General features: G+C 37.5%; 1 protein-coding gene across 3 annotated transcripts in view; it reads right to left on the bottom strand.

Moving 5' to 3' along the window:
* The window catches only part of RBBP8 (RB binding protein 8, endonuclease), a 37,282-nt gene extending 11,038 nt beyond the window's left edge, over positions 1–26,244 (bottom strand). The window contains exons 1-13 of one of the 3 annotated variants that reach the window (XM_061360491.1): positions 26,152–26,244; positions 22,817–23,041; positions 17,671–17,713; positions 15,412–15,507; positions 13,457–13,569; positions 10,329–10,404; positions 7,749–7,918; positions 6,403–6,504; positions 5,256–5,353; positions 4,487–4,614; positions 2,661–3,546; positions 2,451–2,577; positions 561–658 (exon numbers count right to left, since the gene is read on the bottom strand). In XM_061360491.1, coding sequence (XP_061216475.1) covers positions 561–658; positions 2,451–2,577; positions 2,661–3,546; positions 4,487–4,614; positions 5,256–5,353; positions 6,403–6,504; positions 7,749–7,918; positions 10,329–10,404; positions 13,457–13,569; positions 15,412–15,507; positions 17,671–17,713; positions 22,817–22,928 — 2,049 coding nt within the window. In that variant the 5' untranslated portion in view covers positions 22,929–23,041; positions 26,152–26,244. Of the gene's footprint in view, positions 1–560; positions 659–2,450; positions 2,578–2,660; positions 3,547–4,486; positions 4,615–5,255; positions 5,354–6,402; positions 6,505–7,748; positions 7,919–10,328; positions 10,405–13,456; positions 13,570–15,411; positions 15,508–17,670; positions 17,714–22,816; positions 23,042–25,063; positions 25,692–25,747; positions 26,038–26,151 lie in introns of those variants that run through there. The other 2 variants (XM_061360489.1, XM_061360490.1) reach the window with 2 other exon arrangements.
* Positions 26,245–27,979: the final 1,735 nt, after the last annotated feature.

Genomic DNA, 27,979 nt, shown 5'->3' with positions numbered 1-27,979 from the left:
TACTACTTGATGGGCAATAAATGCCTTAAAAGTTTTTATGTTAAATTCCACAAAAAAGTAACAATGTAATATACAGAAATGAAAACCTGCTCAAATTAACAGATTTTATGATAGCCTTTAAGTGAGAAAAAACAAAGATTTCAGGAAAATACTCAGGAATCCTAATAACCAACCTGCACCCAACTCACAGAAAGACAATAGTCATCATCTGCACATTTGCTATTACTTAACATAAAGAGAGCATTTTCAGAGGAAAAACTATGATTATTTTTTTTTTTTTTGTCTTAAGAAAAACCCCAAACCACCCTAAATACGTAAGTTTCATATTAAGTAGGCACCTGGATGACTGTCAAATACAACTGGACAATGGAAATGCTTTAGGACACCTGTAGTATACTATACATAAACAAACGTTTCAGGACTGCAAACATATCAAAGAAGCCGAATTTAGATTTTTTGTTAGAAGGTAGTTTTGGTATGCCCAGAATAAAGTTCATGATACTGCTTTTGTAGGCTTTTTTCAATATCATAGAACATGCATCCATGTTATCCAAGTTTACCTCTGTATCAATCACAGTGATGTCCATTTTGTATTGTGAAAGGTCAGCTCCTGGGTCTATGCTCCACTGGAGGTTTTCTAAAGGTTTTTCTTTCAGGTCTGGATGCAGAGAACATGAGAAAAAGGACAAATAATTGGAAGTAAATTGTGCCAACAGCATCCTGTAGTGTGCAAATTATAAGGCAGCTTTCTGTATATCAAAAAAAGTATATTAACTCATCTTTGGATTTAGGGATTGATTTTTCTTAAAAATAAATATGCTCATCTGGTGTAAAGTCAAACTTAAAGATCTAACTCTTTAGTTAGACTAAAGTTTTTTGTTACATTCGGGGAGCATGCCACCCCTTTATGTTTGTATGAGGTATGTAATACAAAATACTCTGGCAGGTAAAATCTGTTTCTGTAAATCAGGCAGTATTAATGCCAGGCAGAAGAAATTCATACAATAGTTTAGGTCAGAAAAGTTGTAGAGTCACATGGCCTCCCATGAGCTTCTTTTTTTCCAGTCTAAACAACTGCAGTTCCCTCGGTCGCTCCTCCCAAGTTTTGTTCTCTAGATACTTCAACACCTTTATTACCCTTCTTTAGCTACAATACAGCATCTCAGCGTCTTTCTTGTAACAAGGGGCCCAAAACTGAACACAGTATTTGAGATGCAGTCCCACCAGTGCCAAGTGCAGGAGGATGATCACTTCCCTAGGCCCAGTGGCCACACTATTATTGACACACACCAGGATGCTGTTGGCCTTGGCCACCTGGGCATACTGTCGGCTCACATCCAGCTGACTGTTGACCAACACCCCAGGGCCTGATCCACCAGGCAGCTTTGCCCTTCAGGACTGCCTCCCAGGGGACTCAACCAGACTTCTAAACAGGCCCAAGTCTGCTCTCTGGAAGTCCAAGGTAGCAGTTCTGCTGAAACCCCCCCCTTACTCCTCTGAGAACTGAAAACTATCATTTCATAATTGCTATGCCCAAGACAGCCTCCAACCATCACATCACCCACAAGCCCTTTTCTACTGGCAAACAACAGGTCCAGCAGGGCACCTTCCCTAGTTGGCTATTGACATTAGACCGGTAAGAATACAAAAGCCAGGTCTTCAAATACAAATGAGTACAAAAGCATCTGATCATTGTTCCAGAGATGGCTCTTATTTTATCTGTGAAGTAAAGGCTTAGATTCCAGACTACCTGGCCACAGCAAGTACTGACAGATGTTTTTTACATTCATAATACAAGTATTTCTCATTAAAGTAGGCACTGTAACAGCTCAGCTAAAGAGTACAGAAGCAGTGATTCTACAATCCCAGTTAAAAAAAATGAGTTTTTAGACTGGGACCACTTAATAGGAAAGAAGACACAACTTCCAGAAAGAGTATTTGGTAACAGCTGTTCATTATCATTAAAGGTACAATTTTCTTTAACAGCTCATCAGGAATCATGAAAAATATTAACTAAATACCTCACCCTTACATTTAAGTACAGTCTTCAAGCATTTGATACAGATAAACTTCCCAAGATTTTATTTTAGTACCTGTCATTCACATGCTACAGTACACAACAACGATAAATTAATGAGAAAGAAATTAAGACTCCCAGCCTGTTGGGTTTACACCTGAATGCCAATGGTATTTTTATTACGTATAATATGTATAAAAAAGAATATTTATTATGTATAATATGTATAAAAGACATTTATTATATAGTGGCAAAAGAATGCCAGGAAGATGCAGACTGAAAATGTGGGGAAGATCTTAAGAAGTCCTGAATAGAATGAGATTGAAGTATAAACACAGAGAAAGTGATTAAAGTAGAAGACACAAAAAATTCTGTTCAACTGCAGCACAGGCTGGAGGGTAGGGGGACAATAAAAGGAACATCATTAAGTTACCTTGCTCATTTTGTAGTGCTTTATTTTTTGATAGTCTGCAAGGGTTTGGTTGCAGTACAGATGCTGGTTCAGACTCTCCATGTCCTGTCCTTATTTTCTTCCTATTTGGTACATGGCCACTGGCAACCTAACAACATATTTCAAACTTACTATTTCCCAAAACTTAAATATTATATTTCTAAGGAGAAGAAAAAAGTCAGAAAAGCTTACCTTCACATCGTCAAAAAGTTCCTCTGTCTCTGCAGAACTTGGCAGTGGCACAATTTTGAAGGGAAGAACTATTTCTTTCATTTGCACCTGGTTTTTCTTATCTGGGAATGTTTTTCCCAGCACTGGCTCTTGTACATAGGATCCCTCTTGTAAATTTCTGCCAAACAAACAGTTCTCACTGATGGCATTTGGAATGGATGAAGAGCCTTCAGGCATGGGCTTCCCTAGGTGTGAAAAAATGTCATGCAGAGTCACCTGTTTCAGTCTATTTTTACAGGTGTCCTCAATTCCTTGTTTTTTCTCTTGACAACGAACTCCAGAGAAACGATCAGACAGATCCAAGGGTTTATCAACTGTATGCTCCCGACTGATACGATGAACATCTGATTGAAAGGGCACAGAGTTCTCTTTGTTGAAGGATGTTTTTTCACAGCTAACTGCATGCTCATCGTCAGTTTTCTTCCTCTTAGCATACCTGCCTTCTAGCTGCTTCTGGGGTACGATAAGGAAATCGCTCCTGATCACCTCATTCTTAGCTGCACAGGTGTTTCCAACACAAGTTACAACCTCACCAGTATTCTTTTTCACAACCATTTGCCTACTCATAGAGGCCTGGCTGATAATAGAGTTTATTTCTGTTGCAAGATTCAGTGGTGCAACAAAAGCAATATCTTCAGATTTTGATCTACTTTTATGAGATCTGGAACTAGAAGGATTGTTGAAGAGGTTGCTTTTGAGACTAGGCTTCAATCCTGAATCTAAAATACAGGGGGCATGACTTGTACTTGAGTTGTTCTTCACATTACTAGAAGCTCCAAAAACAGGAGAAGCTACTCGAGAATCCCAGTCAACATGTAGTGGAGTGTTCTGAGATGGTTCTGAAAGACTGAATACAATGAAAGATAAAATTATTTTTTTCTGGTGTACACAGGGGGCTGGGAGGAGAAAATAGGAAACTTCTAACTCCTGTGTATCCTATCAGTGATCTGCTTTGAAGCTGTCAGTGTTGCTAGTATTAACTGAAACAGAAGGAAAAAGGGAAATTTTTGGTCTAGAAGTAAGTATTGCTGCACTTAGAGGTGTAAAAGGCAAACAAATCACAGACCCTGTCCTTCATTTTAGTATGGTATGAAATGCTGTTCCACATTTAACTGGGAACCAAGGACAGTATTAAACCTGCCTAGGAATCCCTTCTACCAAAGGACTCCCTTTCAATGCAGTTACTTGGAAGGAAGTGAGAATGGTTGTGACAGTAGTCTATCTAGGTTCTTGTAGAGATCTTATAACCATGACATAAGATTCTCAAACCTTCTGCAAGTAAAGGAAAAATATGCAAGCTTCTTTCAGGTATGCTGTTTTTTACATGTCATCAATAAAACATACATTTAAGATGACAAACAGGGACTAAAAATGTTTTCAGTTTAGACCACAACATCCTGAGGAGAGGCAACTTGTCAACTAGTATGACATCTAGTCAGCAGAAAGGTTTTACGGTAATTTTCCTACCTCCACTCAGGCCTCTTACTCCCAGGCTTACAGGCCTCAGAAGACACCTCACAATAACAAGAAGTCAGTGAGTGAGGGAATGTGTATATGGAAAGCCTGATTTGTCAGTCTGAGAATGAAATAAAACTCTATAAAGTTTTGCATTCTATCAGTTGTTTCTAATGTTATTTACTTTAAAGAAGCCTCTACAATATGAAAATACTTATTTCCATGTCTGTACCTTTAAAGCAAACTGCTGTAAGGTTTTAAATTCTACTAAAACCAGAACTTCATATAAGCCTGCTTAAAACAATTATTATTAGAACCAAGTGGAAACACACCCTAAATTGTTGTCATCATTTCTTGATTCAGAAACTGGATGTTTTCTTGAGTCTTCACACTGCATGCTCTCTGGGGCCTGGCTCATAACAGTATTAGTGCGGGGAGGACTCAGTACACTTTGAGACTCCTTGCAAGTGGTGAAGGAAAACAAAGAAAGGAAGTGTGAGAAGCTATTAGAATTAAAAATTAGAAATATGTTAGGTGTGCACACAAACACCATGAAAACCCATCCAAACTGAACCATTCAAACCTCGGAAAAAAATGTTAAATGATAACTGAAATTTTGACTAACTTTACAGAAATCTTGGAGAAAAATTATATTTAAAAAAAATCTTAATCAAATACACACAGACACAAAATCCCCTCAGTCTGCATACTATCATTTTCATTGTAGTTACCAATCAAGTAATCTCACCTGAGTCACCAGTCTCATAACCAAATAATCTTTTTAGTGTGTTATACTCAATTATTGCACAAAGGGACTTGGGCAGACCAAAGGATTTAGTCCACTGTCTTAATTAAACTTGAAAGTTGTATATGCAACAGGAACTGCGCCCCTACCTTCCTCCCCAACCCCCAGACAGGTCAGCATAGTTATCTCTGTTTTCTAGAGCAATTCTGTAATGATTAAGCAAAAGCAAACCAAAGCGAGCTTAGTGCAACTCTGAATACTTTTGCAAAATTTTAACGCAAAAGAGAAAAATACTGGGTTTGAAAACAACTGGCATAAAAAGCTGATTATGTAAGACATTTAGGAATACTACTTACAGATTCCTCTTGAATAGAAAGTCCAATGGTTTCTGCAACGACTGCAGCCAAGTTAAAAGATGGCTTTGGAACAGGATAGCCTCCCATCCTTGGTTTATCTTTATGAGCAGAAAGAAGTTCACAGTAAGCCACATAGACATTATAGTATCTTACTCTACTCACACAGATGGTGCTAACACAGAACTAAAAAGGTCACAAGTCTAGTAATTATGTAAATAGTTTGACTTGTGTCAGATAAAAATTGAACCTGAAGTGGGAAGTTGAGAAGGGGGGCAAAAGAAGAATTCCTAAAGAGAGCAGACTGCTATTTCGTCACAGAAATACGTTTCCAAGTTGTATACAGCTCCCAAAACTTAAAATACAAAGACAAGTCAATGTAAAAGTTGCTTTTCAAACTCCTAGGGCATGACTAGTCTTAGAAAAGCATGTAGAACAATGATAATGTATATTTGTAGTAAAATGTTTGTGTTGCATATTTCCTAGGTGACAGTTATTATTTTTTTTATTAGGAAAACAAATAGATGAGTTTCCTTTCTTTCAGGGGTTTAACATGACTTCAGTTTATTAAACCAGGGCAAGGTACTATGATGGGAGGAATGTACAAGAATAACCCTGACTTACACAAATTATTCTAAAATGCTGCTTCTTGCAGTCATATATAGTCAAACACTTCACAGAAAAAGAAATCAGGTACACAGAAAGTTCTTGTCAAAGAACTCTTTAAGGACAAGGACGTACGACTTTTACTAATTCACAAAAAAGGGAAAATAAATAGGAGCATTTCTAAACATTACATATTCATGTCAGACAGTAAGTGCAATTCTTAAAATATTTACTCTCTTGTACAGTTGGAAAATCAAATGTAAGACAATTGGATAAGTTACCTAACATATCTGCAGTAAGAGCTGCACTGAGCTTCTTTACTTCTTGACTGAGCCCTCATGCTATGCCACCAGATTACACTCCCAGTGACATACACAGAGGCACTACAAGATAGGCATTTCAACAGTAATTTTGTGATTAACTCCAAAATCCTTATTCTAGCTGTTTAAAGAGATGAACCCTCAGTTATTGATGAACCCACAGTTTTACAACACTTTTGCCTTATTCTAAATGGAACTAAAACTAAATCTACTAATACACTTACTTGGTATAGGGGACAGATCTGCATCACAGGTATCTGCCACAAGTATCTCTTCTCTGTGGGGACTGTTCACTTGTGTGGAATACAGTGGAATTTTTCCAGTCTCTAGAAGATGCAGAAACATTTTCACATGGTGAAATTGGGTATCTTGTTGTGATAATTTTGTGCAGATACAGACCATGATTCTGATCTTAAAAGCACCTGAACATGAGGGTTTGATATGTCAGTAGATCCAGTAATTTAAGCACATCTGTTTGTTTTTATTCTGAGGTATCACTATGACAAATTAGTCATAAATATTACATATTAATCCTTTCTCTCACAAGCCCAGTCAGCCATAAAACAATATTGACACATAATTACATCACTTTCTGTACTGACCACATAAAAAGTATGCATTCAATCTATATTTGTCCTGTTAATAAGGCAACAAAACTATTACAGAGTAAGCCATCCAAGGGAATAATTTTATGCATCCACTAAGGTAATGCAAAAAGTGAAAATCTTGAGATTTGAATCATGACCAACTCTGTGTCATGTTGTCTTTTCTATCCAGATACCAACAGCTTTCCACAACCATTATCTGTGATTGGTATTTACACCATTTCTTATATATTTAACTTCAGTTTCATTTAGTAGCTGAATTTTTTAATTTTATTTTTTTATAGAAAATGGAGAGAAGCAGGTATGCTTAGAAAGGATAAACTATTCACAGCACTGAAGTTACATATGCAAAATAAAAGGCATAAATAACAAACCCACTCCCTTCATCCCACAGTTGTGCTACTTTTATTTTTGGACAGAGGCTTTTAGTCAAGACTCATATTTAGATGGATTTATATATTATTTAAAACACTTTTTTTAAAATTCCACAAGATAACATATTAAGAGCACCTGAATTATTTATCATCTTTCCTGTCTATCTTTAACACACAAGCACAAGCCCCCTTCTTTCACAAAAAATATCTCTTATTATTTGTGAGAGCTATTACAGGACAAATTTTGGAAATTAAGTGTGCACAATACTTATGGACTTTGACACAAAGCAAATGCAAGTGTATCAGTAATAACAAAAGAAAGATTATGTAGCTGCTAGAACTAGGTATCTATCAGTTTCAGCAGTATTACTTTAATGGCAGAGTAATTGCTGAATGTGGGAGAAGATGTCACTCTCCACTAGGTGGTGACAGAGCTCTACACACAGTCAAACCCAAGTCTGCATTTACAGGAGAGATACGAGTTGGAAAAATGTTACCTTTGAAATCAAATTTATTTATAATCTTTTTCTGTACCCCTTAAAAGAAGTATTACTAAAGTTAATTGAAAAATATAAAATGCAATACTCATACCACTGTTGCTTTCTGCAAGTTCCAAGTCTGCATGAGTATGCTCTGTGTATTGGATGTGCCTGTTCTCTTTTTTTCTTCTCATACGACTAACCACAGAGAACGAAGGGGTTGGAACTGGAGAATCTGGAATGACTCCTTCTTCTAATTCCACTTCTTGCTGCTTTCGCTCCCTAGAGACAAAATTGGGTGGTCAAATAAAACCCCAAGTCAGCAAGATGAAGAGCTTTCATCTCGGGGAGCAGGCTAATCATATGGCTCAAGTAAGAAACAATTTAGAAAATACAGCCATCTCAGTAATATCAGAGATTTAAAAAGTACTAGAACTCAGGTTTTAGATACATTAAACAACAAATTCACAATTGCCCCATCACACCCAAGAACAGCATACAACCCCCTAGCTCTTCACATTTTAAGTTAACATTTAACTACTGTACTATGGAAGACTTTTTCCCAGGAAGAAATTAAGAACTGTAGAATTTCTAGCTTGCCCTCAGAAGCTTGTGCTACTTGAATGAAAGAATGCTGAAATGGGTGAGCTAGTGCTTCTCCCTGTATGGAAGCTCCTGCATACCCCAAGAATACGAACTGTCTTAAATATAGAAGCTTTTTGTCAATTTTCATAGTAATGAACAGTGCTACATTCAAGAGCAATCTTCCTCCAGGTCTTTAGAGAGGAGTGTAAAAAGCAATATAAACCACGTAAAGTGAGTAACGTAACACATGAGTTATGAAGTTTATTTTCTGTCATGCTGTCAGCTCTAACAGCATCTTGCAGAGTCAGTATATAAAAGTTAGCATAACTATGTCTCTGCTCTTCAAAAGATCTAGCTAGACATAGCAAGGAAGCAACAACAAAAAGGCATTAATTTCAGCTCTTGTAACTTAAATATAAGGATTTTTAGTACTGACATAAGGGCATTGCTACCTGCTGTACTGAGGTGGTAGTGAGATATAGAAGTGGCAATAAAAGGAAAACCACAAGGAAATTTAACTTGGCTTGCTTGGTCATCTTTCTGCAGTAACACTTTTCCTTACGACTCTCAAGAGAAAACTTAGGCTGAAAGACCATTTCCTAACTACAAAGAGAAGGATGTAAGATTTTGATCTAAGCGAAGAGAAGGAAATATGGATACATTTCTGCTTGCACTGAAATGAACCACAAGCTCTTATATAAAATAAGTTAATGGAAAACTGTAGAAAGCTGCCTGGCTTGAGAGAAAAGAGCATTTTTGCAATTGGGCTTTTTATTACCATGACTAAATTTGCACTTAATGACAAACACTGATGCACTGCTGTTCTGAAGTCTTGATGAATTCTGTTGTGTCCTTTCATAATTCCTCTCTCCTAGCAAATTTACAAAAAAAGCACTGAAACCCAGCATCATCTATGAATATTACCTTAAGAAACAAATCAAAACAAACAGCAAATCAACATATTTATTCACTTACTTTGCAAATTTATACATACATCATATAGATGGAATAAATAATTTCTGAATCATGGAAACATTTATCTGAAACGTAATGTTTCCACCCATGGATAATGAAATCCTGATCTGATAAAGACCCATATAATTCAATTCTTCTAGAATTTCATAGAACTCCATTTTATGGAGGATTCTATAAAATTATACATTGGGAAGAACATAGGAATTTGTTACTACTTGGTATTTAAAAAAACAGTGTATTTCATATGTTCATGAAATACATTAAATCTGAGAAGATTAAATGCATAAAGAAAAGATTATTAAGGTGCAAACAAAAAATACAAAGGAATAGGACCACAGTGATTTTGAACTAAACTCTAAGCTGTTTCACTCCTCTATCAAAACTTTCCGACAAAGACAATTAAAGATGACATGCAGACAAAACCTGACAGATCAAGTCCACACATCCTGTCCCATTCCTCCTGTGCATGTATACAACTTGTTCGGATTGTCAAAACTCAGGTAAAATGATGTCAAACCATAGGTATACAAGAAAGGAATGCTACCTCTGCCTTGCACAGTGCACCGTAATAGCACATTAACCACATCCCTATTTGGCATACTCTTGCTATCTGGTATGATTACAAATTGACACTCAATTGGTAGCTCATTATTTTTACGGTTCTCTTTTCCAATTTACTTTTTCTTTTGAAAATAAGTATATTTAAAAATTTTATTATAAGATCCTGATTTTTTTTTTTTGCCTAGCTGCAAAACTACTTTTCTAAAGTCTTAACCTAGAAGAAAGGAATTGGTAAAAAGTCAACAGAGGAATAGAAGAATGAGACATAAGTCTTTGCTATGCACTGTGACTAAAACCATCTCAAACAATCATGAAGTCAAACTGAATTTCTATGACAAATTTCTTTCTCTCAGTTTAAACAAAGATGCACAGTTAAAAGAAAGCAAAAAAATCTGCACAATACAAAGATGCTAGTTTTATGTTGTTGTAGTGGCAGTAGACTACCTTTTCACAACCTATCAAAAAAGAAAAGAAAAAAAAAATCAAGTTTTTAAGACATTTATATTCCCAGGCATTACTACTGAGGAATGGAGGGAGGAAGGGGAATATCCAAAAAACCCTCAAAACTTACTCAAATTCCTTCTGTAACTGCTGGAATTGTTCAGTTATCTTTTTATTTTCATCCTGTAAGTTGTTTTTTTCATTCACTGCAATTTATATTGAAAAAAAAGAAAGGGGGGAAAAAAATAAAAATCAGTGCACACATGTTAACATGGTATATATCACATCTAATTTTGTCAGGTCCTTTAAGGAAACAGAACCAATTCTGTAACATCATACCACACACCTTCTCTGTGGCTTACCAAAATTAACTTTCAAACTAGTCATTAAAAAGGTTGTAAAATAATGTGCTGGAAAACATAAAAGTGTCACAATTACCAGATCATAATACTAGCTCTGCACCATCATTAGTTACTTTTGTCTATGTACATACAAGTGAGACTGTGTTGTAAAGATGAATTAATTGCTCACTCAGCTCCATGGCAAAAACCACTTCCTTAGGTTGAAGACAGCCTACATAGTATAAAGTATTCATAATTTGGTTTTAGCCACTGCAGCAACCAGACAGGTGGAGACAGCAGGAAAAAAAAATAACCAGTTTCTTAAAAAAAAACAGTTAAATGTTTTGGAATTTAAGAGAGACTGGTCAGACTTTTTTCTACTTTTCTTAATTTCCAATTTATTCAGGATGTACTTCACACAAGCTTACTGCATTATCTTCAGCCTTTCTTCCACATTGTCTCAAACTAACATAATGATAGCTCCCAACTTCTCTGGTTCACTTTTATTTTTCTTCTCGTGTGGATTATTTGGTTGGTTGGGGTTTTTTGTTTGTTTTGGTTTTGTTTTTTGGTGTTTTTTTTTATATATTTTACCTCTGGATTATTCCTGACTGACCTTTTTTGCTGGTTGCAGGAAACACAAATTGTCATATAGAACTTAAGGCAAACCCATGGAAGACTACTGATCTATCAGAGAGTGATCAAGATTTGTACCTAACCGGCCTCACCTCGATTTTCAAGGCTCAGTGTTTCAATTAAAAATTGGCTGTACTCTCTTTGTTGTTAATCATTAAACTCAAGGATTCAGAGTATTTTTATTTGAATATCCTACATTAAAAGCCCTTGAAAAAATTATGTATTTTATATTAGTAAAGAAATTAATATTTTTACAATTAATTAAAGCACTGAAAAGCTACTTTGTGTGTCTGGCATTTCCCATATTTGAGATCTTGCTGAATGTCTGCTTGTTCTTTTTCAAGTAAGACAACTAAATGATACAAAATAATCAATGGTAAAAATACCATTAATATTTTAAAATTCTGCCCTATATTATTTAGCACTTTATACAACCAATCCCAATCTTTCAAACCCTTTTATAAAGAGATTTGTTGTGCCCTGCCTTCATGTCACCTACAGCAAACAGGTTTGTTTTTTTTCCTGTCCCATACATACTTCCCGATTTCAAAATGAGCTGGCTACAAGATGGCTGGTGTAAAGCAACCCTTCTATGGCTTCAGAGGGTTATGTGAAGGGTAGGGGTTTACTGCAGTTAAACGCCAAGACCAACTACAGGATCCTAGCTGGACCCAGGTAACTTTTGTTTGAACTTGCTACTTTCTGATCAACAGTTACTTCTGAAGTCAAGGTTTCCTTAGTAAAATTATCAATCAGTCACAGAATCATAGAATAGTTAGGGTTGGAAAGGACCTTAAGATCATAGAGTTCCAACCCCCCTGCCATGGGCAAGGGCACCTCACACTAAACCATGTCACCCAAGGTTCTGTCCAACCTGGCCTTGAACACTGCCAGGGATGGAGCATTCACAATTTTCCTGGGCAACCCATTCCAGTGCTTCACCACCCTCACAGTAAAGAACTTCTTCCTTACATCCAATCTGAACTTCCCCTGTTTTAACCCGTTACCCCTTGTCCTATCACTATAGCCCCTAACGAATAGTCCCTCCCCAGCATCCTTATAGGCCCTCTTCAGATACTGGAAGGATGCTATGAGGTCTCCATGCAGCCTTCTCTTCTCCAGGCTGAACAGCCCCAACTTTCTCAGCCTATCTTCATACGGGAGGTGCTCCAGTCCCCTGATCATCCTCGTGGCCCTCCTCTGGACTTGTTCCAACAGTCCATGTCCTTTTTAAGCTGAGAACACCAGAACTGCACACAATACTCCAAGTGAGGTCTCATGAGAACAGAGTAGAGGGGCAGGATCACCTCCTTCAACCTGCTGGTCACACTCCTTTTGATGCAGCCCAGGATACGGTTGGCTTTCTGGGCTGCGAGCACACACTGCTGGTTCATATTAAGATTCTCATCGACCAACACCCCCAAGTCCTTCTCTGCAGTGCTGCTCTGAATCTCTTACTCTGCCCATCCTGTAGCTGTGCCTGGGATTGCCCCAACCCAGGTGTAGGACCTTGCACTTGGCAGGATTAAACTTCGTAAGGGTGGCATCAGCCCACCTCACAAGTGTTTCAAGATCCTTTTGGATGGCACTCCTTCCGTCCAGCATTTCAACCAAATCACACAGCTTGGTGTCATCGGCAAACTTGCTGAGGGTGCACTGAATCCCACTGTCCATGTCAGCGACAAAGATGTTGAACAAGACCGGTCCCAAAACTGATCCCTGAGGGACACCACTCATTACTGGTCTCCAGCTGGACACTGAGCCATTAACTACAGCTCTTGGCATGTGTGCGGCCATCCAGCCAGCTCTTTATCCACCAAGTGGTCCATCTATCAAATTGATGTCTCTCCAATTTAGAGACAAGGATTTTGTGTGGGACAGTGCTGAATGCTTTGCAGAAGTCCATGTAGATGACATCAACTGCTCTACCCCTGTCCATCAGTTCTGTAGCCCCCATCATAGAAGGCCACCAAATTCTCTTCTCTGCCTCTCATTCTCTGCCTTAGCCCTAGGAATAAACAGAAGCAGCCACATTTTATCTAAAGTAGCCACTTTACACTTGTAAGATTTTCCACCTCAGTTCACTTTCAGTATCAACACTTCAATCTAAGATAGTGGGTCAAATGACTAGTAATTGGTATGTTGAATATTTTCAGGCTCTAGAGTTAAGCATCCCCCAAATGAACTTCTTGGGCTTACACCATACATAAATTATATCAAATTCACAAAAAATTAGTTTACAAAATAGTGTGTTTTGTCTTGAGACGTGGATAAAACTCACTGAGTTCAGTGATAAGTTTAAGATTTTGCTGCCGGATATTTTCAAACTCTTGCTGCTTCTTTCTCATATGCTCTTCAGTTACAGCACAACGATCACATAATCCTGCTCTTAACCTACAATAAAATTAAAAAGAAAAGAGTCCCTTTGTTAAGAAAATACTGCCATACATGAAGCATACGCACACTTACCTGGCCTTTTGAACAATGAAAACCAGAAAATTTCTGACAACAATGCAGAACACTCCTAAGTACTGTGGTTTTGTATGTTGACATAGCAGTATTTTGAGATTTCAGAATGACTTAATACCACGTTTCAATGTTTGCATAAATGGCTGTAGGTACTGAATACTTCTCAACCAACATGCATTACCTTATTTAATAAAGTGGAGCATGCTACACCTTGCCACTGAAAGCCCCTGTGATATGTCCTACTATGAACACAGCGAGATATAAATTATCATTCATTATTAAGTTAATTCAAGCAAATAGACATAAGCAAATTCTTTCAGTAAATATAATTGCTACTTCATCTAAGATATATCTCTGTCATGAAACAAAGCAATCAAGTAAAAAGGACAAATAGTAAGTTTACACTGCAACAAATACCAAGCAAATACAAAATCCTTTATCTTTATCTAGACACCAATGATTAGAAGTGGATCCAGAAGTCCAGGTGATGCATTGCCTCTGCTGTTTCTAATAGTTTAGATCAGCGTTTAAAGCCTATCTGCTATTAAAAAAGGGCTTGCTATGGATCACTCCGTCTTGACACATTCATTCATGCAATGAAATGAGTGTTCACTTTCCAGGTGATAACTGAAGTGTATTTCTGGTACAAATCAAAAAGCTAGCAGTATTACCAAAGTGAAAACCAGATTCTCTTTTGCCTGATAAATAAGAGATCAATTACTGAAGAGTTCTGCATTGCTGCTGCTAGCACATTAAGTATAAAATAAATAAATAACAACATAAAATTAAAACAAACCAAAACTTACCACAACTCACATTTCCAATTCCACAGTTAACACTGGAAGTTAAAGCCATCTTGGTTTATGAGTATTTTAGCATTGTGGAATTACAAAAAGAGTGAAACACTGAAATGCCTCTTCATACTAGTTTATCTGACTGTGTAATAAACACGTTATTATCAACTCCTTGTATTAAACCACTTCAAATACTCCTTTTTTTTTTTCCACAATGCAAGTATTTCACCTGCTAAGGGATTTGAAAAGTCCACTCGCTCCGCAAATGTCTCTCTGCCTCTGTGGTGTGAAAGTTTATTACCTGCAGAGTCACAAATTTATCCCTAATGTCTTTCACAGAAAAACAGAATGCAAAGCAAAATTTGAGTATCATGGCTCTAAAATTTAAAATAACATAGGCATGTGGGAAAATAATTTACAATGGAATGGTCTCTTGTTACCACAAAGCTTCTGAGACCCTGTTAGTAGCAAATTCAACATACACTTTCCAAAACAAGCATAATTTTTAAAGATGAAAAAAATGCACTGTAATTTCACATCTACTGGTTTTGCTTTGCTATACCAGATTAAACAGGAACATAAAAGAGAAAGGCAGACTGTCAAAAGGTGATCAGAATGTCTAAGTCCAAAAGAAGGCAAAAGACAGAACCTGCAATTAAATTATGTAGAACAGACAACTGGTAAAAAAGACCCCCTCATATCTGAAAGATTTCATAGTGATATTCCTAGTTATTTCCTGAGTTTCAAACTATATAATACAGTTTACAGAATTCTGTGCTTTATTCTACATCTCATGCCATTTGGATTGTATTGGAAAGGGTCTGGTTTACTAAAACCAAAACAAAACCACCACCAAAACAGAAAGAGACAAACAAAACAAAATAAAAATAAACCACCCAACTTACAGAGTAGCTCTGGATACTTTGCAAGAGCAAACCACAATGAACCCAAAAGCTAAAAGGCACTACTTCACCTGTCTTCTAAAACCTTGATAGTGTCATGAAGTGCTTTTTGCTGTTCTCTGAGCTGTTGGTTCTTAGTATAAAACTCTTCAAGCCTCTCTGCATCCCTAAAGTCAAACAGAGAAAAAAAAAAAAGTTCAAGGTTATTTTGTGTTAAATAATAAATAGTTAAAAATACAGATATAAAAAATAAATAAATGACAGATATTATTTTTTCAATACTGAATTCTATCTAGCATGCTTCTTTCTTATTCTAGGGAAATGTAATTATTATAAGCACAAATACTAAGTTGAAGATAAACTAAGAAAGTGTTTCTGACTAATGGTAGTTTAGAAATGTTCTAAGTTAGGAAAGCAGCAGCTAGTTTCTAACCCATCTGAGCTTCTGTTGATAAATTTGATTTTTCTCAGGACAAAAATTAGGTTGATGACAATCAAGACATAAAGCTAACAGTATTCAAGCAACAATTCCAGGGAACATAAGGTCAAACACTTTTCTTATTTTACTGTGTTGCAGAATTGTTCGGAAGCTAACTGGGGGCTTTCACAATCTGGTTGTTTTGACCTTGACATAACAGTGAGTGAATCTTGCAGTGTGGCAAACGACAGTAGGTTTGTAAAGCTCACAAGCTATTAGAAGTTTAGCTCCTCAAGAAGCAATTCTCAGAGTCCGCAGAACGTGGATTCCCATAATATGAACAGAGAATTTTCTTTCCAAGAACCTCAGAAACAGAAGATATTGGATAAAGTGCTTTCTCTAAAAGCCATGACTACTGAGTTAGCGAAGAACATTTCTTCCTCAAAAGAGCCAAGGAAAAAGCAGCAACATTAACCTCTCAATTTTAGCTCCCCTTTACTTTAATTATCAGATGACCACTTAAAGTTAGAAAGAAGGTATGAGCAACAAGGACACAATTTTTTTTCTGTGAGGAAATTAAATTTCAGTAAAAGTTAAGCAGCTGAATCTCTGTAACATTACAATGACTAGTATCAGAAAATCAATTCGCAGCTCTTCCTTTTACCATGGGACCCTTTGAATATTCCATGAAAGCAAGTGTTTGTTTTCAGCGTGCCTGTGATGGACAATTTGAAGAAGCCACGAAATTGGCTCACAAAAAGCTAAGCACACACACAACAGGAAATAGAAAACATATTTACTAACTTGCTGATACAATTCTTTTACACAGGCATATTTTCAAGTTGGCACTACCCCTTTAAAACATGTTAAGTAAAGCACATTTTCATATTACTGGCATATACACTAATACAAGAAATTAACAATCATGGGTCATAAAGTGAATGGGACAGCTAGGAGCCTCCAGTGTACAATCAGACATATTAATTCTGAAATTTAAGTAAAGATATCTTATTTTTTCTATACTACCACCCAGACGAATATTGTCCTTTTCAGCTGCATATGCAACATATAAAACAATCACATGCAAACAGCATCAGGGACCATTAAGGACTTGTGCTTTCACTTGGGGAGGACAGTGTTAAAGTTAACCTACCTTAGTTCCTTAACAAAGTACAGCCAAATTTGAAGTCTGACTAAAGCAGCCTGTATTTTTCTGATGCTTATGGAATTAAAAAACAAAACCAACAAAATCACTTTTTTTTTTTTCAGGTTATGCAACTTACAGAAGGCAGAAAATACCAAATTTAAAAATATTTTCTCAAGCTACTTTTAAGGAATTCTATGGCATTGAGTCATTTGTAAATAAATAAATTAACATATCCTAATACTCCATGCCTTCCACCTACCCCCTACTCCCATCAGTGCACCTGCTAAACATGACAGACATTTTTGGCTATGAAGGCACTGTATATAATGAACAGTCTCTGACCTAGCATTTACAAGTCATTAGCTCCACTGCTGAAGTGGGATGCAAAATAAGGTGCTCATTGTCAGCTGATTACCAGGTCTGAAATACTAAACCTCAGGTATTCAGATGCTCCAAGGAGAACAAGACCTCCTATGTAACAGTACTGTATCGACAATGTGGTAATTGTAGAAAGATTCCAACAACAATTAAGCCATTTGGTATGTGTTCTGTCACATCACCGATAATATTCATCATTTAGAACATTAATTGATCAATTTAAGATTTCAGAAATTGAAGCAATTCACAATACACCAGGTTAACACCAGCAGCAAAAGATAATTTCATCCTTTTTGCACATCTGAAGGAATAATCCATAAAACCTTAATTGCTCTTACAAGAATTACAGCTTGTTTAATAAATTAGATCATTAGGGTGAGTACTTACAAGCATCTTTCCTTTTTCAGCTTAGATATTTTCAGTTGTAAGCCTGAAAAGTGGAAAGAAAGAAAATACGTGTTACAGAAATCTGATTTAAAAGAAAAAAAAAGGTAACAATAACAAAACAATAAACCAGCTCTCCTTTTGCCAATGACATCTGCAAAAGAGAAAGAAAATGGTTCATTCTGGATTTCTTGAGCATGTTCTACAGGATCCTGAAAACATGTACAGCTATTATGATCTCTAGGAAGTAAAGACTTCTTAAACAAACATGCAGATTCCCACTTAAATAGGCATAAAACCACCTTTGTAAAAAAACCACACATGAATACTAGGCACTGTTAATATATTTTCATTGACTATAACTACATAAGTAGCATAAAGTGTTCTGTATACACATAAACGTGTAAACCTACACTTGAAATGTAGCACCCAACCACTGAATTGAAAGATGTATTACAGTGTATACGCATAAAGGAAACATTACAAAATGCATGATTGGAGGCTTTAAAACACAAAAGGCTAACATACTCTTGGAGGTGTGCTCCTAGACCCTCTCAGTGAAAGCTATTTTAGAACATTTTAGGGTGAACTGAGGAATGATGTTTCATCTGTGGCCTTTCTCCCACTGCAGCCCACACACTCATAAACATCTGTTCTATGAGGAAGTAGAAAGGTTTGCAAATACAACTGATGCTCTTGGCAGGAGTGGCCAGCTGAGAGCCCAGAGGCTAGACAGCAGTCCAGCCAATCTTCTTGCATGGTTTTGGGCGCATGCATATGTGTGCAGGGGCAGGAAGATAAAGGTGCTTTAAGTACAGCACAGCTTAACAAGTGGGATGAAGTGCTATGAAATTTATGTGATACTATCCCTACACAAGCTGACCATTCCTATTCTAAATAAATAGTCAGAAATTATCAGACTCCAACGGTATAACATCTTCTTAAATACAAACACAATAGAAATGTTTGCATGACATAAGAAAGAAACGTAACTATATTTCCACAAGGCCATATTTTTTTCAAACTGTGGAAAATGTTGTAAGCATTACTCATTTAGGATAATAGGATAAACTTATGAAACAAAAGCACTTTTAAAGAACACTTCTGACAACTTTAAGCTGAAACCAAAACACATACCCACGCTATAGAAAATGTAGGTTAAGGCAGCTAACAGACATTTTTATTTTCCAACCACTCTCAACCAGGAACAGCTCAAAGGGAAAAACTAATTGCTGGAGAAGATTCACTCTTCAGGCTACGTAGTATGTAACAGTCAGACCGGCCAGAGCCTCAGTGAACCCGTGCCACAGACAAGGTGCCAGTGAGACAATGAGATAAAAATGCACAGACTACTTAAAATAATCCAACAAAACAGTTCTTAAGAAATATAGCAAGATTTCTTTTATCTCTTCAGTATTCAACACCTGTGAGATACTGCATTCTATCATGCAGATCAGCATAGAAAGAGGGTTTATTTTTCTTAAGTAGCTGCTATTCATCAAGTCAATTAGGCATCTGCAATTATAACCCCTATAAAGCGTGCTTTAATGCTGCTCCACACCCATCTGAAGGAATGAAGCTGCACAACAATGCATCTCCTGTATGAACAGGTAATCTGTTCAGCAAGTATTTAGGCTTGTAACATTGGCAACCTGAGCCACAAATTGAAGAGGCAGTACTCAAAAGGCCCAGTACTGTGCTACAGGTAATACTATCTCCCCTCTCACCTGAATTCAGAAGGAACCAAACTAGTTACTTAAAGGCTGCATTTTTTTCTTAATTCAAATGACTGCAATGAGAAGGCACCAAACCAGTTTGCTACATTTAACCAAGAGCATTGAATTTCTACATCAGGTGTAATATCTGGCTTTTGCTTTTCCAGAGCACTGGGAGGTTTTAAGCATACTTAAAGACGTTAGCTTTTTCAGGTTTCCATATTTAACATATTAGTGAGCATATAAACTTATGTGGAACTACACTATGTACATTCCCAATTCAATTTTATATTTTACACAATATTTCTGTAGAAAAGATAAGCTGCAGATTATATAAATCTACTTCACATAAAGTTTTTAAGTGCTTTAGTAAATGACACACTGTCCCCATTAAATTAATGTAGACTTTCAAGCTATCATTAGGCAGATTAATTACATGCACAACACTTTTATGAAATTTGCAACTTGATTAGACTATGCACCTGTAATATTTCAGTTAATAGCTATGACAATTTCCATTCTGATGGATTTTCAAATGCATTAAATGCACTTTCTTAAAACTGACAGTGCCTAGGAAGACTGCAGTGCCTTTACAGCTGAAGTTTTCTCAGAACGGGTTGGACAAGCTTCTGTCAGCAATGACACAGACATAATCCTACCTTAAGGGTACAGAGATGGACTAGATGACCTCCTAATACCCCTTCCAGCCCTGTTTTCTATAATTATTTACTTTTAAGGAACTTCCAGCCATTTCCTTTCCTATAGCAATCTATCCACGAGATTGTGTACCTCAATTTTCTCCGCTTCTATGACTAGAGGTTTTTTCCCTATTGACAACTTCTGCTTTTCAGAGGAAAAAATTACTGGGAAAAATAGGCCATTTCTTGTACACAAAACTCGCCTCATGTTTCTATGCTGAAATATGTTTATTTTTAGTATCGAACTTTAGACTTGAATTCATCCTCAGGAACCATGTCGGTAAGACCCACATGCAACAAGTATCCATGTAATTATTTGAGTAGAAATTAGTCACTTTATAAACACCATTATTAAATTCCTTGCTAATTTGTAAGCACTATGCAAGTATCAAACACAATCAACAGCTAGAAAATAAGAGTAAATACAGTTTTAATAACTACTTTTCTGAGTTGCTGAGGACTTCTGAATTCACGAAAAGCTAACTGGTATTAACCATGCCCAACATCTTTAGAAATCCTACCAATCATATTAAAAGAACAAGCAGCTGGGTTTGTTTAGTTAGGTGGAAAAATACACACTCTGCAATACAGTAATATAAAGATTCTATCAAACCCATTTCAAGTTCTATGAGTTCCAAGTATTCTCTAGTCTATATTCTATAGATCTATAAATATTATCACTTGTATAAAATGCTTCACCATTTCAAGGTCAGGTGTTATAAATCCTACCTTTCATGGATTTGTAATACATAATTAGAATTCCACCATCACCTTCTTCAGTACACTGTGCACTGTACATGAAAAAAGCTTGTACTTCAACTAACTTTCCCTTAATCCACCTTCCACCATCTTTGAAATAAATTTTGCTGACATTCAGATTGGAAACTCATGAGTCAATTTTAATTCTTATTTATAGACTTCAGAAACAAGCAAAGTCCAGGCAAGCCTGTGTTTGATGTTTCTAAAATATCTCCCAGTACCATTTTCTATAAGAGGATCCCCACCTTTTGAAAAAATTAACTATCCTTCAGGCATGCCTTTGATGTTATCATGGAAGACCTAATTTTACCTAACATAGTGCGGGACATACTGACAAAGGGCTAGGCATGAAAAAGATTGCCTAGTGGCAAAATTATATGGCCACACCCAGAATGCATTCTAAAGAGTATCTTCACTTGCATAATGAAAACCAAAACTTGAAAAATCATGTGCTGCACATCCCAAGAAATTAGAGAAGGGGTCACTTAACATTACCCTCTACATTAGAGCTTTTTGTCTGTTCAGTTTTTGTTGTTCAGACATGCCACAGATTGCCAGATCCCATTCTGTCTGTACTTCCACATTTATCTGCAGTTGACATCACACCCACTCTGAAAAGAACCACCGAGAATTAAATAAAAAGGAAAAAGTAATAAAAAATAAAGAAGATTCTTTTTTATGTTTTGGGACACAATATAAAATTGTATTTAAAGTCTTTACACATACTTTTTTTCTCCATGTAACAAAATGCTACTATCTGGGACATTCTTCCTTTCAGTTGCCAAACTGAAAGATTTTTTGTTTGGTTGGTTTTTGGTTTAAGTTACTAACACAAAGTGTCAAGGCCCAATGTTGCAAATTGTTGAATCAAGACATTCGATGGGAGGTATGAAATATCTATATATTATAAAATGCCTCCCCCCCACCCCCCCATCCAGCTTTTGAAATTAAGACAGGATAATATAGCTAAACCTAAATGGACAGACCTGGAATTATTTTGAGGCTGGTGGGAAAAAAAAGGCCACTGGAATGGTCTAGCTACAAAGGTCCACTTGCATGAATAAAGCTCTAAATTCACAAAACTAACCTGCTTTTATTCCAACCTAATATAAATTATTTCATACATAAGGATATGCTCATTGGAATTTTCAGTCAAATACTGTTCTAATTCCATCCAAAAGAATGGATCATGTAACTTAATATTAACAGAACAAAATGTTAACTTCTTATGATGGATTTAGAGCAAAACATTCTATGAACATGACTTACAAAACAATAATACACACATACAGTGTATAATTCATCTTTGCTTGTTAATTTCTTGCACTGCTGAAGAATAAACAGACATCAACAGTCAATTCATAGTAAAACTGAAATCACAGGTTATAAAATACAACAAAAGAATAAGCAACTATCACAAGTTTGTTTTGAGAAAATTTAGAACACTAAAAACTGAAGAAATAATTTTCACTTCAGTAATATTAACCTGCAGTGGTATTTTGTGTAAGTTACAGGAAATCAACAATGTAAACCATTTTAATGTATCTGAAGTAACTAAACCTAAACGTAAAAGAAAAAATAAATCCACTGAATAAATTGATTTGGAAACTTTGAATCAAAATTCATTAAAGTAGCATTTAAATATTTCCCAAGCAAACACAGATCACATGTAACACTGTGTTACTTTTTTTTCCCTGATCTATGTCATGATATAAGCCCAGCCAGTAACTCAGAACCAGGCAGCTGCTTTTTCATTCCTGAGCCCAGGACAACCTAGCAAATCATTTATAATCATTGATAGTTTAAATTTAATCACATTAAGCCAGGTTTAGGCAGTAAATCTGTAAAAATTGTTTGCAATCATCCAGTCCAACTTTCCACATAACATAAGACATTAAAAATCTATTTAGTACTCTGGTTCAGAGTTTCCCTGTGGTAAGAGAGAGCCTTCTGTGAACCCAAACATTAACAATTTACCTTGTACTTCTTTATCATGACATTCTTTCAGTTTGGACCATAATTCCTTGAAGAAATCTCCTGTAGGTTCTGCAGAACTAGGGCTCCCACAGCTTCCTCCAGATGCATTCATCTTGCTCTTTTCTGCTCCCAACTCTGTTGACTTATTTGCAGAACTGGCTCACTCTCACGCTTTAAGTCTTAAATTACATAGTTATAAAGCTGTTTCTGAAGACAGGTGTATGCCTGTAATGACAGATCGACAGCACTTACTTTTGCATTTATCAGAGTATAATTCGTAGCCACAGATTAAATACGAAGTTTACTGCCTATCCTTGTCAAGTTGTACTTACACACTGACAGTCACCCTGAACATCCGGAAGATGCTAAGAATTCTGCTACAAGTAATTATAAACTAAAAGAATACTCTCCATCAAACCAACTCTAAACATAAAATTAAATGAAGGTGCCTGGGAGTCTTTATTCTTTTCCTACATAAAGCTACATTTAAACAGAGCTCTGATTTTCAAAAGTAACCCATGCTCCCATGGCTGTGATCAAAAACATTTATCAGAAGTTTAACCAGAGGTGCATTTGTGTATATATATATATCCTTTACATAAACATGGATTAAAATGACATCCTTCTGCAAAGAAAAGCTCACACCCCCTTCAAGTCTTTGTGATTCTACACTGAAATGATTCCCACTCCCTGGTGAAAAGGATTTAAGGAGTAATCTCAAAATTCATAAATCTCCAAAACATCAGTATTTGAGGAGAACTACCAAGGTCAGACAGCTCTGTCTTAAAAGCCTGACAACCTCCACAATTCAGAACAATCTGATACACAATTCTTATTTGAAGTGTTAGCACAGACGATGCCCTCACGTAAAGCACAGGGTAAGCATGGTGCTTAGATCTGCGTCTGAGCCAACAGAAGATTCAATTCAATTGTCACTGGGTGTCCACTATTGAAATACTCAAGTAATCTCTCTGACCTTCAGTTCCCTGTGTGTGAAACTAAGTTTTTCTTAATGTTTTCCTAGAAAACATTCTAATTCCCATTTTTATGTGGTCAATTTTAAAGAAATGCTTTTGAACCAGGACGGTATTATTAATTACCAGTTGGACGTAGCTACCTCTGTAATTACTCTGTAATATAAATTATAATAAGAAAAAGAAATCTTAAGGTTTTTTGTGCTTTTCCTAAAGCAGCAGTCCAAAGAGGCAAACCACAATGTCTATATAAATAAAAGGAGCAATTGCCTCTCAAATTTACAGTTGTAGTTTAGACGACAGAAGGCCTACAATTAGTCAAGAAGCTGCATTCCCTATCTTGAGGGCCTTCAAGAAACTCAGAATATGTGAGTGCAGCTACTGGTGTAGCTGGTCCTCTATATTCACCATGATAAAATGTTTAATTCAGTGGTCAGTGACCTGGTATAGAGCATAGAGGCCTTAGTTCCAGTCTTCTTTCTCATATCTCTGTGCACAGCCTTGAGTCACTTTTCTTTCAGTCTGACTGTATTTAAAATGGAATAAAAATAATGGAATAAACAAAGGCGTATTCTCAACAACACAGGAACAGTTGAACTGTGCATTTTCTACAGTATAAGGATACTTAAATGGAGCTGACAGTATTCCGTAATCATTTGGTAGCTTCACGTTTGCTTTAACACACTCTGTCCATAGAAAACACAGCTCCTGTTTCAGCACCTGGTTTCAAGTAAGTTAGTCTCTTACTTACACTAAGGTAAGTCCTTGATAGAAAATAAAATTACCTTTCCAAATTAGCAATGGCTACAATTCTGAAGCGGAAGCCGAACAGTAATCTGCCTGCATGTTTGCAGCCATGTGCTCCACTTTGTGTGCACTTACATTAAGCCATGTTACAATGCTTCCTCTCCATGGAACCACTTGCCTAGTGACATTAGGAATGCCTTTTAAATTTTTATTTTTCTGCCTTCAACACAGATATCTCAGAGACCATGTTTTTCCTTTTAGGGCAGTGAAATCAACAAACCTGCTCTCACTGTCTTAGATTTCAGTATGTCAGATGTATCATTGTCAAGAAAAGGGAGGCTGACTCTAGAATTAGTAATGGCTGTCCCTAGTGGTTTTGTTTTGGTTCTTTTTTTCTTCTCCAAATATGATGAAGAAAAAAAAAATGTACAGAACTTGTTCTGAGTTTCTGCACAGAATTAGTATATCAGTTGAATAGAAAAAAGAGGGGGGGGGGGGGAACAGCATTTTTCTAAGTTTCACCTACTTCAGCATCCCAAAATGCTTTCACACTGCTTTCAACAGGTGCTCAACCTCCTTCAGATAGAGGGCCCCCGCAAGAGTTCACAGAGCCTTTGACAAGTCTGAGTAGTCACACTGGTCTAAAAGGCATTCAGTGGTGTCAGCTCCTAAACGCAGTCTCCAGTCCTAAGAATGATTTTCCAGTCCTTAGGTGAAACAGAACACCTGAGCTGACAGTTGCAGGCAGGGAGAGAGCCGGAAGGTCTCTGAGGGAGGGAAGCACAATGCCAGTCCCTCTCCCGAACACCCTTCTGCTGTCGGCAAGCAGGAAGCAGGGCCGCTCTCTTAGACGGGGCTTTGCTCCTATCCTCCCGATAACCCTTTCACAGGACAACCTAAGTATTTCTACTTCCCTGTTCTTCAAACCATCAACTCCCTCCGGCATAACAGTTCGCACAGATCCATAAACGACCGCCTTCCCACACACAACTTCAGCAGCTCGGGGGGCTACCACCGATAAAGCACTGACGCTGTTTATTTGTAACTTCGCTGATAGGAACGCATTCCCTCTCTGCGATTCTGGAGAGCACAAAGCCTCCCGAACCCCTGACCCCCACCAAAAAGCCTGAGCACCAGCTGCGCCTACAAACTTAACTCTCCTGTACCTACTTTCCTTTCCCTTTGCACAAGCACTGCACAGAAAACTCACTCTTCTCAAGACACGTCGGGATGCTCTGAGAAACCCTGCCATGACCAGCGCATAAGCGACAGCTCTCCAGCCGGGCACAAGTACCCGCGCCTCAGCTTCCCGCCAGGCTTCTGTCACACCCAGGAGCTCGGTCAGCGAAGGAGAGGTCGGGCATGTCCCACACGCCCCTTCTCCCAAGCGGCAGCAAGGCCGGCGGGAGCCACCGAAACGGAGCGAAGGGGCAAGCGCGGCCCACAACCCCACACCCCGGGGGCTGCCGGCAGTAGGAGCGACAGTGTCCGCAACGTGCCCCGCGGAACTCGGGGCCGGGTGAACGGGAGACTCTGCTTGTGGCCCTACAGCGGAACCCGTCCCGGGAGCGGGCGTTACCAGGCGGCGGCGGTACAGACCGCGCGCGCCGTTACCTGGTTGGCTCCCGACGACTCCTCGTGCAACGGCGGGAAACGGGAAAATAGCTGGGGCCGTGCACGTCCCCTGAGGCAGGAGTGGGAGGGGTCTGCTCAGTTCTCGCGAGGCTTCTGGGCTGTTCTCGCGAGAGTGGGCTGTGAGGGTCTGCTGACCCTGCGGTGCCCCTCACGTTCTTGTGGGACGTCTGATGCGTCCGTGAGTATTCTCGCGACACTCTCCTCACCTTGTATCTGTCCTGGTCTCTGGAATTTCAACAGAGAGCAGCCAGAAAAAACCAAGGGGGCGAGCACCTTGTTAGGTGCGACGGTGAAGCATGGCAGCAGGCGCAAAACACTGGAAAAGCAAAGTTTTTTTGAGTGAGAGCCTTCGTTAAAACAAATGCTACCTGCACAAGGGAGAGCCTACCTGAAATAAGTTCTTGTAGGTTTAGAGTCAGAGGGGGGTTTTGGGATATAATGGCCTTTGTAGTATTCAGGCTGTGCTGCCAAATCTGCCCTTCTCCGCAGGATCTGTACTTTCTGCAGTTTACACACTGAAGATGTATTTGTAGTGCTTTCTCCTTGATCTTAATGGGATCCATGGGTTTGTCATTTTAGCATAAAACAGAACAGCCTAGGGCATATTTTAATGTTTTCTGTGAGTATGAAAACTGGTAGGCTCATACAATTGGTATGGTATAAGGCAGCTGAACTTCTGAGTCACTTTTGCCAACATTTTATTTGCCCAAGTGTCATATCAATGTTCTTTCGTTCTCTGGGACCAAACCTGCTGTCTGCCATGAGGTAAACGCTTTGGTTTTTTAGTTCATAGTTCCCATTAGTAGTGAAACAGAAACTAAACATAGCTTTTCACCATTACTATTCTGCCTCCACATGATTCCACTGGGATGTTTTGGTGTACCATATATACCTATTTAGTATACAGGAACACTTGTAGAAATAGCTTAGTGGCATGATTAGAAGACTCAATGGTGATCAGTTTGCAAGGGCCAGTGCTGCAAACACATAACTTGCTACTTTGTTAATAGCTGTATGAAAAAATGAGGTGTTCAGGCATTTGTTAGTAGCTGTTCCATGGTATTCTTGTTATATTACTCATCTCTCCAGGAAGTATAACTATGGAGTTGCAGAGTAAATAAAACTGAATCAGAAATCCAATTGCAGATTTCTGCAGGATTTTGACATACTGTCAGACAGGCATCCAAGATATGATTGAGCAGGCTTTAAATCTGTTGTTCTCCTGGGTTTGCCATCAATTATGTACCTTAAATTCTGAGGTATTTTGAAAAATCTTGGTAATTATTTTTTCTGCTTATTCCTCAAGTTGTTTAACCACTTTTCAACTAAAAATAAATCCATTGTTCAGTAGCTCAGTAGCAGATTACTTATATCGTAAATTTAACCCATTGTTATATTGATACACATGTGGTGGAACTACAATTAGCTATGTGTTATGGAAGAGATGGCCATAACAGGTTGTGATAGACAATCCAGTCCTCTTAAATAGTGCTTGTTGGCATCTTTTTATTCTGCTTTTGTAACTTCTGTAGTCTAAAAGTTTTTGATGTAGGAAAATAACCATTTTGTCAGAGTTGAGAGAAACAGATACCTTAAATGTATACAGCGATCTGATAAGTAGCAGTAAAATATCCCTCTTGTTGATTGTGGAGTTATTTTACCATAAACTGGGCCTTTTTTTTTTTTTTTTTTTCTATTTATAGGAAGATCTCTGGAAAATAATTATGTCTTCTATTTTATTTCCCAATAAACTGTGAGCAGTTTATTCTTATATGCTGTGATGTTGAATTTTACAGCAATATAAATC

This window comes from Neopsephotus bourkii, unplaced genomic scaffold (genome assembly GCF_033783945.1).
Source record: "Neopsephotus bourkii isolate Nb327-2 ecotype Australia unplaced genomic scaffold, CSIRO-AGI_Nbou_v1 NB_1027, whole genome shotgun sequence".
Lineage (NCBI taxonomy): Eukaryota > Metazoa > Chordata > Aves > Psittaciformes > Psittacidae > Neopsephotus > Neopsephotus bourkii.
This window is presented reverse-complemented; position numbering and strand designations above follow the sequence as displayed.